This window comes from Grampus griseus, assembly GCF_964374135.1.
Source record: "Grampus griseus genome assembly, chromosome: 5".
NCBI classification, from domain to species: Eukaryota; Metazoa; Chordata; class Mammalia; order Artiodactyla; family Delphinidae; genus Grampus; species Grampus griseus.
The window spans coordinates 89,428,415-89,446,008 of NC_138998.1; the positions used below are offsets into that span (position 1 = coordinate 89,428,415).

The following is a 17,594-nucleotide window of genomic DNA, read 5'->3' on the forward strand; positions in this document are numbered from 1 at the left end:
AGGGAAGCCCATACAATATATTTCTTCCAGGATTAAATTAGATAGTGAACAAAACAGAACCAGTAGTATAAACAATCTAGATTTTTGAAAAGCATTTCACAAGTCTTTAAACAAAAGGATGTTTCTCCAAATTAATATTGGGATAAAGGAGATGTTGACATGAATAGGGAGCTCCTGAAGAAATATTAGGTTAGGGTCAGGGATCTCTTTGGAATCTGGTTTGCTGTAGTAACCAAAAACATGCACGTGTGTCAACACACCCAAAATTTCATGTGAAATTTGAGAGATTTCACTACATCTTTCACCAGGGTTCACTGGTTAAGTATCTCTGCTTTCAAAGTTGAGACTAACATTATTTAATATGTCTAAAACTACTGTTTAAAAGGGAGTGCAGATTGAATCTGCTATTACATTAAATTCTTGAGGAAACAATATAAAAAACAATTGGAATTCATGGCACATCTCACAGAGAGCAGAAAGGAAAGTGATAGATAAGGAGTATTATGTGAGCAAATATATATTAAAACATTCTGGTGATATCAGCAGGACATTTAGGCACATAATAAACAATGTCATAAAAGGAATGACCTAATATGCCAGTGTGAAAAGTAATTCTGCCAATGAAATGTTGAGAACCACCAGGAAAGGACACTAGAGGAGAAAAAATTCTGAAACTAAAAATATGCTCTCCTTTGTACAAAACTGTACCACAAGGGGCAAACATTAGGAAGGATGACAGTGTGAAAGAAGGTCTAGTGAAAGACAATTGGAATGATCAAGGGAAGACCATGTGGTTTAAAGTTTAGAAAAAAGTAATCAATGATGGCTCCATATTGAGTTCTAGGGTAAATGCAGATATTTTGGGAAGCAGTCTTAACCTTTAGACTTGATGTCAAGGATAATGTGCTTTTCTACATCATCTCTGAATATGTCAGAGACATACTGAGCCAAACAGGTCTGACACAAGACATAAGATTTTGAAAACTGCCAACTGCATGCTAAAGTTTCAATTAAGAGAAGTTTACTTAAAATAAATAAAAAGGAATGCACAGCCAATAACCATGAGTCAATTCTGTCTTCTGATTTAATACCTGACAAATCAATATCTGATAAATGACTAAGTTCTAAAAATAGTTCAATTATATTCTTAACTTCCCTATCCATGAATAAAAATTAGTGATGAGGTTTCAGTGCAATAATATTTAGTATGAGTTAATAACAAGCTTCTATAAACATATTTATTCCTTAATTAAGAGACTCTAAAGTTCCAGAATTTGGTACTATTTTCCGTTTTATGATTACTTGAGCTAAGAACGCAGGGTTCTTCTTTGCTTTAAGTTACTTTCATCAGCCCAAATTTAAGCTCACTTTACAATTTCATTAAGTATAAATTGTAATATATTACCTCGGCAAACTGAAATAGTGGTGACTTCTGACGCAATTCAGAGGATTCTGAAACATCAGGCCTGCAGGTGCCAGAGGATATCTGAAACAAAGAAAGGTGGTATGAGGCATCATAAGAATAGCTTCTGGAAGACAACAGAAGACAAATGTCACGTAAAACATTCCTATCTGAGGAAGGAATGGTTTTGACTCCCCAAATTTGAGGCAGTACTGTGACAAAAAGGTAGTTATATTCTGCAAAGTCTTACACAAGGTTTTATCAAGTTTTATATGTTCATTCAACTTCTAAATAATGCCATAAATTGTAGGAGATAGACAGGACAATGCATTTCAGAAAAATTACTATTAATCAAAGAGAAATGTCTACAATGATGCCTATTTGATCTCTTGGCTTTCTGCAACCAAATCCAAAGAATATCTACTTCTTCCATGTTCTGTGTTTCCCCACTATTTCATATAACCTGACCACATGAAAACGCAAATGAGTTTCGATTATAAACCTTTTGGGAAAACAAAACTAAGGTCCAATTTTTGTTTTCCAGGGCTTTCATGTATTTATATACAAGCCCCAATCTTAGAAAAGTTAGTACTATTTTCCTAAGAGAAATTTCCTTTATAATATATTCTTGTATATTATTTACGACACTGGGTAAACATTTAACGCTCTACCATCTTTACCTGTGATTTTCATTATTAACAACAGTTACAGAAACACCACTAATTTTTTTAAAAATTCTTGCTGTTTATCAAGTACTATTCTCAGGATACATAATTCCTCTTTATCTCAATGTTAAAAATTGACCCATTTCTGCATTTGGGTGAAATAATAACTTAGGTGGTAGCCTATAATTCAAAAGTCACAGGAGTCATAGAATGTTAGAGAGGAAGGATTTCAGCATCCCTCTGATCTAACCCTTTTTACAGATAAAGGAACGTAGGACCAGACAGGTAAATGACGTCTCTACTCCCCAACATTCAATAATCCCCTTATTCTTTATTATTATAGCACTTAGCACTGACCACCACAAGCATAAATATCTGTTTATGGTGCATCTTCTCCCAGGGATTTTGTATAATGCAGAATCCTCAACATTACCTGGGCACAATGTAGATACTCAAGTATTTGTTGAATTAGCTAAATCAAAATTGACAACATGTCTTCTAAACACCAAAACAGTGTGTCCCCTCTCTCTCCTTTCCTGAATGACAAGGTTAGAGAGTCTCAGGGAACAAGTTATCTTTCACTTTAGAGGAAAAATAAAAGTTAAAAATACTTTTTAATAACATGTTTCTGACAACAAAATAATCCAAGATCACTATTGAAAATCTGAAAAAAAAAAAAAAAAACACAGAAGAATCATCTCCCAAAGATATGCACTGGTAATATTCCATGCATATTCTTCCAGTTGTGTGTATAGATAATGTTTTCAACAGAAATGGGACGATGTATTACAGTTACAAAATGTTCGTTTTTAACAATACATTGATTTTCCTGTTATTAAACCTTTTCCTATGTAATTTTAATAGCTGCATGTGATTAAATTAGATGGTTGAATCTATGGAAAAAGCTGGCAGTCACCCAGGTTATGTTCCTAAAACTAGAGTTTCTCACTGAACTTCTTCAGTAGACATGGAAGATGTGTTTCTCTAACAACGTCATAGGCCACTGGGCAGGAATAAGCATTTAAAATTTTAATGGTCACCTTTGGATTTGGAAGGGTAATGGCCAACTTCTTCCAGTGATAAGCTCCACAGAAAAGGTGCAGAAGCTTTAGTTAATTTGCCAACTGTGGTTTGGCTGCCAAAGCTTGATTCCCTCCCTGTCACTCGACTATTTGAAAACTAGTGTGCCAAAAAGTCCAGAAGTTTTTATTTGCTTTCTAAAACTTTGAAACCTAGGAGACACAAAATGTACTAAAAAAGGCCAGCAAATCCTGAAATTACTAGCCACCAAAAATTCCTTCATTGGAAGGAATACTTGAATGAACTGTATCTTTATAATTTCTAAACAATGAAAAAAAATCAATACTGTCCTGGTTTATAAAGAAATCCTGTGTGCTTAACCCCTATATATCTTGGTAAATAATCAAAATTTTGCTTAAAATTGAGCCTAGGGAATTCCCTGGCAGTCCAATGGTTAAGGATTTGGTGCTTTCACTGCCGTGGCCCAGGTTCAATCCCTGGTCGGGGAACTAAGATCCCACAAATTGCGTGGCCAAAAATTAAAATAAAATAGAATAGAGCCTAGGACTAAATAAAAATTATAAAGTGACTCTATAAAACTTTAATAATGTAGGTTGTACACATGACAGAAAGCTATGGAGATATTTAGAATTAAGTATATTATCATATAGGGTAACTACCCTATATAAAGCCTATATAATATATAACACATATTTTTATTTCTAATCCCATGATGCAGATGCATGAGAGTTATCATTTATGAGATTAGTTAACCTATGGCTCAATTAGAGTTCATATTAACTGTAAGAAGAAAAGTCAACTTTCTTTTAGGTGCCATTATAGATAATATGGCCATGACTATGCATCTAGTCATAAAGGTTTAAAGTTAAATGAGAGCCTCTGCAATCATTATGATGGACGGTCTTAAATAAAACTTCCTATTTGTATGGAGAATTCAAATGTAAGTACTTATCAAGACATCTATAATCCTACACGTTATGTCAATTGTACTATGCAATCAGAGAAGTCTATGCGTGCGTGTTTGTGCTCCCCACGCACCTGATGCACAATAGATGCACGATGAATACTGGTTGACTGACTTGATTCTCTGTGTTTATGAATATGAGGAATCTCAATGACCTGGCCAGGAATCACACAACAAAGGCTGTCCAGTGGTTAAAACAGCAATTATAGTCACTGAGGCTATGCATTTTACTGTAGTGGACAATGTCTCCTTTTAAAATCTAGTTACTCTTACTTTAAAGCACTGTGGGTTTAGCCTTTATTTTCAGTGTAGTATAATGGAAACAGCACAAAATTAGGAGCCAGAAGAGTTGGCTTACTACTAAGCTGTGTGGTTACCTGACTTTCTAGGCCACATAATGAACAGAAGCAGCAAATCAGAAGGGGCCAAGAGTGGGGATAAGAAAAAGGAAGAGGGGCTTCCCTGGTGGCGCAGTGGTTGGGAATCCACCTGCCACTGCAGGGGATGCGGGTTCGAGCTCTGGTCTGGGAGGACCCCACATGCCACAGAGCAACTAGGCCCATGAGCCCACGTGCCACAACTACTGAAGCCCGCGCGCCTAGAGCCCATGCTCTGCGACTGCAACAAGAGAAGACATCGCAGTGAAAAGTCCGCACACCGCAACGAAGAGTAGCCCCCGATGACCACCACTAGAGAAAGCCCGCGTGCAGCAACAAAGACCCAACGCAGCCAAAAATAAATAAAATAAATAAAATAAAAAAAAAAGGAAGAGCATTGAAAAAGAAACAATGCCACCAGCAAGAAGACACAGAGCGAAAAGACTGTAGGCACGATTTAAAAAAAAAATTTTATTGAAGCATAGTTGATTTACAACACAAATGTTCTATAAAGCATTGTAGTCTATTTAAAACAAATAACCAGGGCTTCCCTGGTGGCGCAGTGGTTGAGAGTCTGCCTGCCGATGCAGGGGACACGGGTTCGTGCCCCGGTCTGGGAAGATCCCACATGCCGCGGAGCGGCTGGGCCCGTGAGCCATGGCCGCTGAGCCTGCGCGTCCGGAGCCTGTGCTCCGCAATGGGAGAGGCCACAACCGTGCAAGGTCCGCGTACCGCAAAAAAAAAACCACAAGAAACAAATAACCAAAATATTGGGTGTAAGATAGGCTTAAGGATGTACTGTACAACATGGGGAATATAGCCAATATTTTGTAAAAACTGTAAATGGAAAGTAACCTTCCAAAATTGTATTAAAATTTTAAAAAATCTCGGTTATTTAGTAAAGTGGATTATCACAAAAAATAAATTAAAAAAAATAATAAAATAGAGCAAGTAGTCCTAAAATTTTTCCTAAATGTAATAATTAATATTTCTAACTGTGATTCTAAGTTGTCAAGATAAGAATAATTATAAAATATATCACTTATTAAAAGGCAGAAATGCATGTGATACATGCTAGACATATTTCCAACTAAAATCTCAAAATGTAAAAATGGTTGAATGACATGGAAAATGTACTGAGGTAGAATTCATTCTTGAGTGTTTGATAAATGAGGCATCCAGTGCAAGTGTATATACTTGTGCATACATGTAAATGTTTGGCAAAGAAATCTGGCATTACATCCACATGGAAGGAAGAGGTTATTTCCCACAAAAGACTCCTGTTTAATGTTATTAGAGGATCCTAGACCTTGTCACCTTGCAATATCACCTTGCTGTTTGTATTTACAGTATCATAAATTACTTATTAGATGGGGTATGCTTTTTACGGAGAAACATCATTCTTCAACAACCATTCTTCAGCTAAAGCCAGCTTACTTTCTAAACATAACAAAATATAGAGATCGAAGATATCTGTTCATCAATTAAGAGGAAAGAAAAAATACCAAATAAGTAGAGATTCAATAAAGGGAGGAAAAAACCCAAGAAGCTCTTTTTAGAAATAGTCTCTGAAATAATCCATAAAGCCACTAGGTGTTGCTACATGCCCAATAAAGAAAACTGCTAAAGGGATTTTAAAAGCAGTTTTGTTAACAACGTACGTTTTCAACTTCCCTTAAATCCAATCTTCCCTTTAAATTAGCTATAATTCTCAATAACCAAGGAAGGGGAATGATTAGTATAATTAAGAATTATGACGAGGTAATACTTTTTCCCCACAGGCAAAATGCACATCATGATAATGAGAGCCATAGAAACATGATCCAGCCCCTTGATATAAAACAAGATCAAGCCACTCAGATGCACTGTTTGGAAAGCTAGGTTTTATTAAGAGCCCATTCCTACTGCACAAGGCACAAGACCACAGACACAGAGCTGGATCGTGATGGACACATAGTCAACAAAAGGGATGAAGTACACTGGTTGTATCTGAACTCCACATCCCTGCTCTTGCTAATTTAAACATTTACTGATTACTCACTCCTTCAACAAACATTCAATAAACATCCATTACATACCAGCCACAAAGACTGCTGTTCCCTTTCAAGAAGCTTACATCCCACTTGTGTGCATTATATGCTGGGGAATAAAATGAGACTAAGGGGATGTGTCTGGCCGTTAAGTTGCTTGCATTTCAATGCAGGAGACAGCTACACATTAAGAACGGACGTGCCTCTTGGTGGAATATTACAAGGTCTGTGGGAGGACAGAGAAGCAGCCTTCATTCTTTCTGGGGAGAGATGGAAGAAGTAAGGTAAGTAGCATCTGAGATCTCCCTAGAAGGAACACCAGAATTGTGGAAATGATGTGGTCACAGCAGGAGGAAAAGCATGGAGGAAGTGCCCTGTGTGTGTGAGAAGCAGTGACTTGCCCTGTGTGACTGAAGCCTGAGATGCCCGGGAGTGCAGTGGGAGATGAATCAGACTGAGAGGGAACTGAATGCTAGGTTAAGAAGTCTGAAAATTAGGCTGGAGGCAATGGGGAGTCAGCCAAGGTTTTCAGTCAGAGGAGCGGCATGATGAGAGATGTGTAGTTAAATAATTCTGTCAGTGGAGTGCAGGATGACCTTGGCTGGGGAGTGACTGGAGGCAAGAGACCAAATAGAAGGTTAAGGAAATAAACCAGCTGAGATGCAGGGCCCCAATTAAATCAGAGATGGCATTTGCCAGGGCTCAGTAATTGCCTGGAAAGGTGTCAGGGCGGAGGGAGAGGGGTCAGTCAGTGCCAGTGTTCCTAAGGTAAGTTAAACCCTTTCACCGAAAGAGTGAATACGAGAGAAGGAAGACTGTTTAGGCAGTGGTGGAAGGCGGGGTTGTCTTCTTCTGGAGGAGAAGGGTTGGGGGTACAGGATTCCATTTCAGAGTTCAAGGACAAAGATCCCGTGTGACTCCAAGGCCCAGTGATCTGATTCTCACCCTCATTCAGCCTGGCCCAGGCTTTCCTACGATTGGCAGCTTTTGCCAGGTATCCTTCTATAACGGAGGACCTGAGTGATCACTTAATTTGCATTTAATATGAGATGTTAAATGAAGCTCTGAAATGGACTTGAGCTTTTCAACACAGGTGAATTCAACGTAAGTATGTTACATACAAGTTAGTCCTTCAAAACCTACTTAAGGACTAAAATGAAGCCACTCTTAATTAAACCTAAATGAGGTAAAGGAGCACCTGAGGACTAAAGCAGCGCACCTGACTGGTGGACACTAGGACTGGGCTGCAGTTGAGAGACAGCGGGGCCACCCTGAGGAGCGCAACCCAACAGCACCGCATAGAGTTGTGAGCGCCTCAGAATCAGAATGTAAGTCAAGTCATTTGGCCGAGAGGAAGGATAAGTCCCTGGTTTTTCTCAAGGCGCCAGGGCTACCAGAGTCAAGTTTCCTATCATTCTAAGCCGTGTGGCAGAGCACTAGGATGGAAGTCCAGGACAGACTCCAGGTCACCTCTACAAACTGCTATAGTAGTTGAGACAAACCATAGCATCTTCCTGCCTCAGTTTCCTCATTTGATGAAACAGGTAACAACGCTACTGACGTCTTCACAGGACACTGTGAGAACAGAATGCAGTCGTGTATACAAACGTGCTCTCAACGACAACGTAGCAGCAACAGTACCACCCTTCTCGTTTACCTTCTTGTTCTCTATTCTCCTCTTTCTCTTCCCGCTCACTTGTTGCCCACCTTCCCCACTACCCCTTCCCACCACCTCTGGGAGACGGAAGAGCTCATGTGAGTTCACCACTGTCTTGAGCAATGCAGCCTAGGAACTCAACGAGGACAGATGCTTGTCAATCTGGTTGGGTAGAAGGACTTGATTCTCCGGGCTTTGAGCCCCACTGCAGAGAGATGGAAGAGGCTGGGCTCGATGGGCAGTTCCAGCCAAAGTGGGCAGTGAGGAGTGACATGAAAAGGAGAGGTTTCTACCCGGAGTTGAGAAAGCTCAAAGAGCCTATTTAATGTAAAATTTAAGTATAGTATTTCCTCACAAAATATGTTTAAAAGCTATAAAACTGTGAGAAGGGAAATTAACAGCTTCAGTGAGAAGGGGGCAAGAGTTGGGGGTAGGGTTGGAATTCAGTGGATTTAGGCATCCTGGAGTAGTCAAATATAGTAGCCTAAGAGAGGCACATGTCAAACTAGCTCAAATGTACCAACAGGCAGTAAAATAATTTTCCCCACTTCACTGATATCAGATATTATAAGAAAGGGGAAAACTTTCAATTTTATCAAAAATCTGTATTTGTTTTAAATTTAAAACTCACAGTGTTTTAAATATAGACATATTCATTAACAAGTATTGGTATTATGACCTTTTCTCTATCTTAGATTTCACCCACCTCATTGCTTAATGGAAAATATACAGGTTTAAATCCTAGTATAATGACTTTCTTGCTCTATGACCTTAGACAGGCTATTTAACCTCTCTAGCCTAGTTTCCTCATTTACGAAATGTTGAATAATAAATCAACCTCTTAAGGCTCATGGAAGGATGAAATGAGATAATCAGTGTAAGTGCTTAGTACAGTACTTGGTCCCCAGAAAGCACTCATGAAATGGCTGCGTAAGGGTGCAGACACCACTGTATAAGTGGCCCGAGTTGAGGTCAGGTGGGTGGGGACCGAATCACAAAGGTCCCTGTAGGCTATATGAAGACTGAAGCTAGTCCCCCTGGGTTCAAATCCTAATTCTGTCATTTCATAGCTACACAATCTTGAACAGATTATTTGCTCAATGTGAATACGCTGCTAGTAAAACATACCATAGCCTGTAGGAGTAATAGCCTGACATAATATAAGCTTTCAAGTTAAGTATGAAATACCAAGAATAAATTATGGTAATAATACTAGGTACCTACAAGAATGCTTTTCAGGAGAGGTGAAAATGCCTTACAGGTTTTATTTAATTAATCTTCATAGATGTCTTGGGAGTTAAAAGCAAGTGGGTATTATTATTATTTTTTTAACATCTTTATTGGAGTATAATTGCTTTACAATGGTGTGTTAGTTTCTGCTTTATAACAAAGTGAATCAGTTATACATATACATATGTTCCCATATCTCCTCCCTCTTGCATCTCCCTCCCTCCCACTCTCCCTATCCCACCCCTCTAGGTGGTCACAAAGCACCAAGCTGATCTCCCTGTGCTATGCTCCCTGTGCTATGCGGCTGCTTCCCACTAGCTATCGGTTTTACATCTGATAGTGTATATAAAAAGAAACGAAATTGAGTTGTTTGTAGTGAGGTGGGATGGACCTAGAGTCTGTTATACAGAGTGAAGTAAGTCAGAAAAAGAAAAACAAGTGGGTATTAATAGTTCCATTTTACAGGATGGAAGGCAAAGGAAAACGTGGCTTGATCGTAACTCTACTGTCGTATCTCTTCATTCCAACAAAAGAACTAGGCATTCTGAAATCACAGAGCCAGGTCTAATATTACTTCCCGAACACCTGAAAGTTTGCCTTCAGTTCATTCATTCAACTAAATAGATATTGATACCATCACACCTTTTCATCAGCCAAGATTACTCTGCCTAACTTTTCTTATTTTCTTTTATTTCCTAAACCATCTTTTCTGTTCTAGCCAGATGACTTTCTGGTGCTCACTTAGGTCCAATACTGAAATGTCAACCTTTCCAATATTATTCCAAGCTGTTCTATATTATTATGTGTTGAATAATCTCCCCTTCCATTTCTGAAATGTATCACTCCCTGCCTTTATTTTTTAAATTTAATTTAGCTTTACATTTTTATTAAAATAAGTTAAAAATATAACACTATAGAAATTTTCAGTCCTGAAGATTACTTCTAGAAATTCTAGATCAAATACTTATACTTTATTTATTACATTTTCATCTTCAGATAGTAACTCACCGATATGAATCATAAAGGCTTAACTCAATGTAACTAACTGCCTTCTCTTTAGCTCTTCCCAGAGTTTGATGTGAACATTATTACTTTTATTTCTTCTATTTTTTCTTTCTTGTTCTTTTAAAGTAAAAAGGAAAAGTGTTCACTTAAGCTGCTAGACACTGTAGAATGGACTGGCTCTCCATAGCCCCCTGGTTAGCATATTTTAAGCTTATACCATATTTTCTTGATTAAAAAGCTTCATTTGTTTTTCAGCTTCTGTTTGCTAAAATCTCATATTCATTGGAAACACTCATTTCCATTTCCTTCACTATTATGGGGTTATTTCCTAATAAGACTTCTATGCTTACATTTCACTGGGTGTCAGTAGAGACAAGCTTAGGCTGCTATTTTGAGTGTGTGTGGGGGGGGGGGGTGTAGGGTGTCACTCCCTGATGGCTGCGTTGCTCAATACAGGCAAACCTTGGAGATACGGCGGGTCCGGTTCCAGACCATCACAATCAAAAGTGAATATTGCAATAAAGCTAGTCTCACAAAGTTTTTGGTTTTCCAGAGCATATAAGTTATGTTTACACTATAATGTAGTCTATTAAGTGTACAATAACATTATACCTAAAAAAAAAAAAGGACATGCTTTAATTTTACAATGCCTTATTGCTAAAAAATGCTATCATCTGAGCCTTCAGTGAGTCATCCTTTTTCTGATGGAGGGTCTTGCCTCGACATTGATGGCTGCTGACTGGTCAGGGTGATTGGTGGTAGATGAAAGTTAGAGAGGCTGTGACAATTTCTTAAAATAAGACAACAATGAAGTTTGTCACATTAATTGACTCTTCCTTTCATGAACGATTTCTCTACAGCATGCAATGTTGTTTGATACCATTTTACCCACAGCAGAACTTCTTTCAAAATTGGAGTCAATCCTCTCAAACCCTGCCACTGCTTATCAATTAAATTTATGTCACACTGTAAATCCTTTCTCATCATTTCAACAATCTTCATAGCATCTTCACCAGGAGTAGATTCCAGCTCAAGAAAACACTTTCTTTGCTCCATTAGAAGCAACTCCCCATCTGTTAAAGTTTTATCATGAGATTGAAGCAATTCAGTCACATCTTCAGCTCCTAATTCTAGTTCTCTTGCTATTTCCACCACATCTGTAGTTACTTCCTCCATGCAAGTCTTTTTTTTTTTTTTTTTTTTTGCGGTACGCGGGCCTCTCACTGTTGTGGCCTCTCCCATTGCGGAGCACAGGCTCCAGACGCGCAGGCTCAGCGGCCATGGCTCACGGGCCCAGCCACTCCGCGGCATGTGATCTTCCCGGACCGGGGCACGAACCCGTGTCCCCTGCATCGGCAGATGGACTCTCAACCACTGCACCACCAGGGAAGCCCCTCCATGCAAGTCTTGAACCCTTCAATGTCATCCATGATGGTTGGAATCAACTTTTTCCCAACTCCTGTTAATGTTTATGTTTTTGTTTGTTTTTTATTTTTTTGGCCGCACTGCACAGCTTTTGGGATCTTAGTTCCCCGACCAGGGATCGAACCCAGGCCTTGGCAGTGAAAGCGCCAAGTCCTAACCACTGGACCGCCAGGGAATTCCCTTAATGTTGATATTTAGATCTCTTCCCATGAAACGCAAACATTCTTAATGGCATCTAGGATGGTGAATCCTTTCCAGGAGGTTTTCAACTAATTGACTTTGCCCAGATCCATCAGAGGAATCACTATATATGGCAGCTACAGCCTTACAAAATGTATTTCTTAAATAATAAGACTTGAAAGTCGAAGAGACTCCTTGTTCCATGGGTGGCAGAATGGATGTGTTAGTAGGCATGAAAACATTAGTCTCGTTGTGCATCTACATCAGAGCTCTTGGATGACCAAGTGCATTGCCAATGAGCAGTAATATTTTAAAAGGAATCTTCTTTTCTAAGCAGTAGGTCACAACAGCGGGTTTAAAATATTCAGTAAACTGTTATAAACAGATATGCTGCCATCCAGGTTTTGCTGTTCCACTTATACAGCACAGGCAGAGTTGGTTTAGCCTAACTCTTGAGGGCCCTAGGATTTTCCGAATGGTAAATGAGCACTGATTTCAATTTAAGTCACCAGCTGCATTAGCCCCCAACAAGAGAGTGGGTTTGTCTTTTGAAGCCTGGAAGTCAGACATTGACTTCTCCTCCCTAGATATGAAAGCCCTAGATGGCATCTTCTTCCAGTAGAAGGCTGTTTCATCTACACTGAAAATCTGGTGTTCCGTGTAGCCACCTTCATGAGGTATCTTAGCTAGATCTTTGGGATAACTTGCTGCAGCTCCTACATCAGCACTTGCTGCTTCACCTTGCCCTTTGATGTTATGGAGATGGCACCTTTTCTTAAAGCTCATGAACCAGCCTCCGCTGGCTTCAAACTTCTCTTCTGCAGCTTCCTCACCTCTCAGCCTTCACAGAATTGAACAGAGTTACGACCTTGCTCTGGATTAGGCTTTGGCTTAAGGGAATGTTGTGTCTGGTTTGATCTTCTAACCAGACCACTAAAACTTCTCCATATCAGCAATAAGACTGTTTCACATTCTTATCATTTGTGTGTTAAATGGAACAGTACTTTTAATTTCCTTCAAGAACGTTTCCTTTGCATTCACACCTTGGCTGTTTGGCGCAAGAGGGCTCACTTTCAGCCTTCCCCAGCTTTCAACATGCCTTCCTCACTAAGCTTGATCATTTCTAGCTTTCGATTTAAAATGAGAGACATGTGACTCTTCCTTTCACTTGAACACTTAAGAGACCAGTGTAGAGTGATTAACTGATTTAATTTCAACATTGTTGTGTCTCAGGGAATAGAGAGGCCTGAGGAGAGGGAGAGAGATGAGGGGGAGGGGGGGACTGCTGGTTGGTGGAGCAGTCAGAACACACACAACCTTTATCAGTTAAGTTCGCTGTCTCATATGGGTGTGATTTGTAGCACCCCCTCCCCAAATTACAGTAGTAACATTAAAGATCGCTGATCACAGACCACCATAACAAATATAATAATAAGGAAAAGTCTGAAATACTGCAAGAATTAACAAAATGTGACACAGAGATATGAAGCGAGTAATACAGTTGAAAAAATGTTGCCAATAGACCTGCTGGACACAGGGTTGCCATAAACCTTCAATTTGTAAAAAAATGCAATATCTGCAATAAAATGAGGTATGCCTATACATTTATTTTGCTTCTTAAATCCATAAACTCTTTAATAACAAACACTGCTTTTTAAAATTTATCCCAAATATGTAATGCATTTCAATGTACTCTGGGTATAAAGAAAATACAGGACTGATCATTTATGTGAAAAAGAAACAAACAAACTATAAATGCAATTTTTATCCCTTTTATTCATCAGAGACACAAATTACAGAACCAAGCTTGGCTTAATAACAGTAGCATATAAAAATGTTGACCTGATAACGCCAAAAATCTATTGTGGCAGATTCAGAGTTAATCAGAAGACTGAGAAAAAAAGGAGAAAACTCAAACATTTTGCTTGTTATTATTTGTTCACTGCTATCTCAAGAACATATAATTTCTCTCTGAAAACCCTAAGAGCACATCACATGTAGATCTGGGAAATTGTACAGGCCAAAGAAGCTTTTAACCTGGAATTTTATTGTTCCCGTAACAGCAAGCCTCTCTACCTTCTAGAACTGTTTTTAAAAATACAGCTATTACCTATATTAAATTTTCTATATTAAAAAAATAGACCTTTGAGGACTTTTTCTATGTGATTAGGTTTTAGGCTATTGAACAAAGGAAAATCTCCCTTTAAATAAAATATTTCAGAATAAGAATTTTCTCGTGGCATTTTAAAAAGCCATTACGATTAGACCTCCTCTGCGGCAGAAGTTTTGTAAAATGTCACTTTATTTGACTGGTCCTACCTAATAGTATAAACAGACTTCATAGTAATTGTTCCAAATGTCAGAAGCATGAAATTTCTGTACTTCTCTCCTTATCTCATTATACTTATAATTTTCTTTTAAAAATATAAGTATGTATTCACTGTATTTGTCATCTGCCAATGTACATAAGCCCCTAAAGTTCTATGACTATGTCTACATATTTGGAATAAGACATTGCATAGAAATTAGGTGCTAAGTGAAATCTACTGATACCTATGACATAAACTCTCAAACTAATTATATTTAGAGACAGCATTATTTTATACAAATTTTGCTGCTTTATTATTTCAGTATCTCAAGATTATTTTCAATAATGACCTAAATATATCTGAGATGAAAAGTAGAGATTATGAAGAAAGAGTTGTATTCTTAGAAGTGGTTCTTAAAGACCTAAGTGCTGGCAACTTCTTCCTTAGCATAAATTCCCTTCTCCTGTATGGTTTACTTCTTTAAGCCATTTAACTTTATTTCTTTAGCTTGAGAATTTTCAAAACAGTTATATATGGAATTTAAGGGAAAAAATGTCATAAAGAATCTAGGGGTAAGACAGGAATAAAGACACAGACCTACTAGAGAATGGACTTGAGGATATGGGGAGGGGGAAGGGTAAGGTGTGACAAAGCGAGAGAGAGGCACGGACACATATACACTACCAAACGTAAGGTAGATAGCTAGTGGGAAGCAGCCGCATAGCATAGGGAGATCAGCTGGGTGCTTTGTGACCGCCTGGAGGGGTGGGATAGGGAGGGTGTGAGGGAGGGAGACGCAAGAGGGAAGAGATATGGGAACATATGTATATGTATAACTGATTCACTTTGTTATAAAGCAGAAACTAACACACCATTGTAAAGCAATTATACTCCAATAAAGATGTAAAACAAACAAACAAACAAGAAAAACAGTTCCCCTTCATCAGAAATGGAAGGCTGACCAATGCATGGTTTAAACTGCTTGTGTCAAACTCTGCTGTCCTTAAAAGCTGTGAGAAGAGCTATTCACTAAAAAGAGCCCAAGAGAGAAACTTTAATCAAAGAAAAAAAAGTATTCCTTTCTTTGACTAGCATTTACAGATAGATAGCATCTATCTGTAAGTTCTTAGATGTTTATTTGTTTACATTTTTTCCTGAAAGTTAAAAGGAATGCTAATAGATATTGGGAAGAAAACTCCATTATTATCTAATCTGTTAGAAAAGATGATACTAACTCTCACAATGTAGTGTATTCCTGGAAATCATGAGTCAGACTGTGTTGAAAGGTCAAATGTGCATTATTACTCCAACATTCACCTGTGGGAACATGCTTGGGATACTCTACACCCAAGTGAGAGTTAGTCTGCTTGCTATTAGGGAGCATCCATGTGTTAGAAAGTAAAATGATGCCAGAGAAGGCTATTGTGTGAGGAAGTATAAACATGCTGAATAATGAGTATGCAAAGGTACAAAGTGCCATGTTTACTTTTTCTAGCTAAAGATTAGTACAATGTAAATAACTACCAGTCCACCAAATTTACACATTTATTGCTACACTGAATTGAACAGAAATAAAAAGTTAAATCAAATTGAACATATGGTCAACTACTATGGATCCCAAATACAAACTGTAAATGATAAAAACCTTTTGTGATGTAAATATCTTATGTGGTATCCTCTAAAACGATTATCTGAATAGACTTCAACTGTAATCCATATAGCACGCACACGACTTAAAAAACAAAAGAAAGAAAAAAATATATATATATGCAATAAAATTGCTATTTTGTCCTAAATAGCAACTCTGGTTGGGGATTGAAAAACTTCCAGCTCAAGGACCTGAGTTTGGTAAAATAATATGATCTGCAGGTCACTGCATCTGGCCTCTGTTAAATGGGTCTGGAAAATAGAGGAATTCCACAAATGCAAACTATGCATGGCTACCGGATACTACCTGCCTATCAAAACCCTACTTAAAAATATTTAGCAAAAACAGCCCAATAACAATACAAGGGAATAAAAAATGAAACCAAGGTCATAAGGGCCTGGGTCCTTTTTCATTTTCCATTTTAAAAAATAAGCAATCTTGGAATGCCATGTTTCCTGATTTTCAAAAACAGGAGTTTGTATTTATTTAGGTACCAGAGAGACTGACAGTTTCATGCTTTTTTTAACTCTCATCTTTTCACTAGCAAGTCTAATGAGAACATCACAAAAGCAGAGAATGTTATGAATAGAATGAATGAATCATAGGATCCACCCTATGGACCCCATGACACAGTCATGGCAAATGCTAATTATCTGTACATTGCAAGTCTTATTCCTATGCTCAGGGAACCTCAAAATCTGCACCTGACTTGTGTTTGTGTCCTTTTGGGTTTATGTACCCCACTCTGTTACCCTCAAGGCACAACATAATGCACATAGAGATCTTAATGAAAACAATTAAAAGCAGAGTTTATTCATGAGCTGTAAAAAGTGAAACTGTAGAACTAACAGTGTGAACAGAACACAAATGTCTGTGTTCTCGACCTGCAGCAGGTGCAGAGTGGAGAGGGATGAGGGACCACTTACCTCGGGTGTACCAAGAGCATGTTCTCCGGCTAAAAGCAGCATGCTCAGGCCTCCCATTTGAGTAGGATCTAAATAAGTCAAAAACAAGTAAATCGTCAATTCATAACCATGAAGTACATATAGTCCAGAGTCGAAAAAGAATACTCACGAAGACTAGCAATCAGAAATCCAACAGAACCACATGTAACTTATTACAGAAAACTTCTGAAACTCTTTATGAAGGAAAAACCCGGGGTACATGTGCTTAGTACTCATACTTTTGTGAGCTTTTTAAATACCACTGCTGTCCACCATTCCAACAAAATACTTTCTTCAGTACCACAGCTGTTTATAACATGAATTATCTCCTAATGTGATGCTTCTTTCCTTACTGCATGGGGAGTCTGGATGGATTTTTTTTTTTAAACGGAAGAGTGCTTATACTTGTCTTCTAAGAAACTTGAGATTGTTATTCTCAAATTGTTGTTTCTGCCACATGATATCAGGCTGATAAAAAGAACAAGGCCATCAGAGGAACTAGAGAACAGGGAGGTATTTTACAAAGGGGACTCCAAAAATCTAGTGGGCTTTGTTCAAATATTCTTTCTTTAAAACTTTCAAAAATAAATTTAAATTAAACAATGATATATTTATAACATCTTAAATCTTAGGGGTACAGTTAGGCCCTTCCTTGAAAGGCCTCGAAATACCTTTAACATTGAAAATGAACCCTTTTTATACTACCAAAGATCTTTG

At 38.1% G+C, this 17,594-nt stretch overlaps 1 protein-coding gene across 5 annotated transcripts in view; it reads right to left on the reverse strand.

Moving 5' to 3' along the window:
• BBX (BBX high mobility group box domain containing) overlaps positions 1 to 17,594 on the reverse strand; it is a 280,826-nt gene that overhangs the window by 63,675 nt on the left and 199,557 nt on the right. For all 5 annotated transcript variants that reach the window (XM_082654201.1, XM_082654204.1, XM_082654203.1 and 2 more), the window contains 2 exons: positions 16,860 to 16,927; positions 1,406 to 1,486 (listed from right to left, as the gene is read on the reverse strand). In XM_082654201.1, coding sequence (XP_082510327.1) covers positions 1,406 to 1,486; positions 16,860 to 16,927 — 149 coding nt within the window. The remainder of the gene's footprint in view (positions 1 to 1,405; positions 1,487 to 16,859; positions 16,928 to 17,594) is intronic.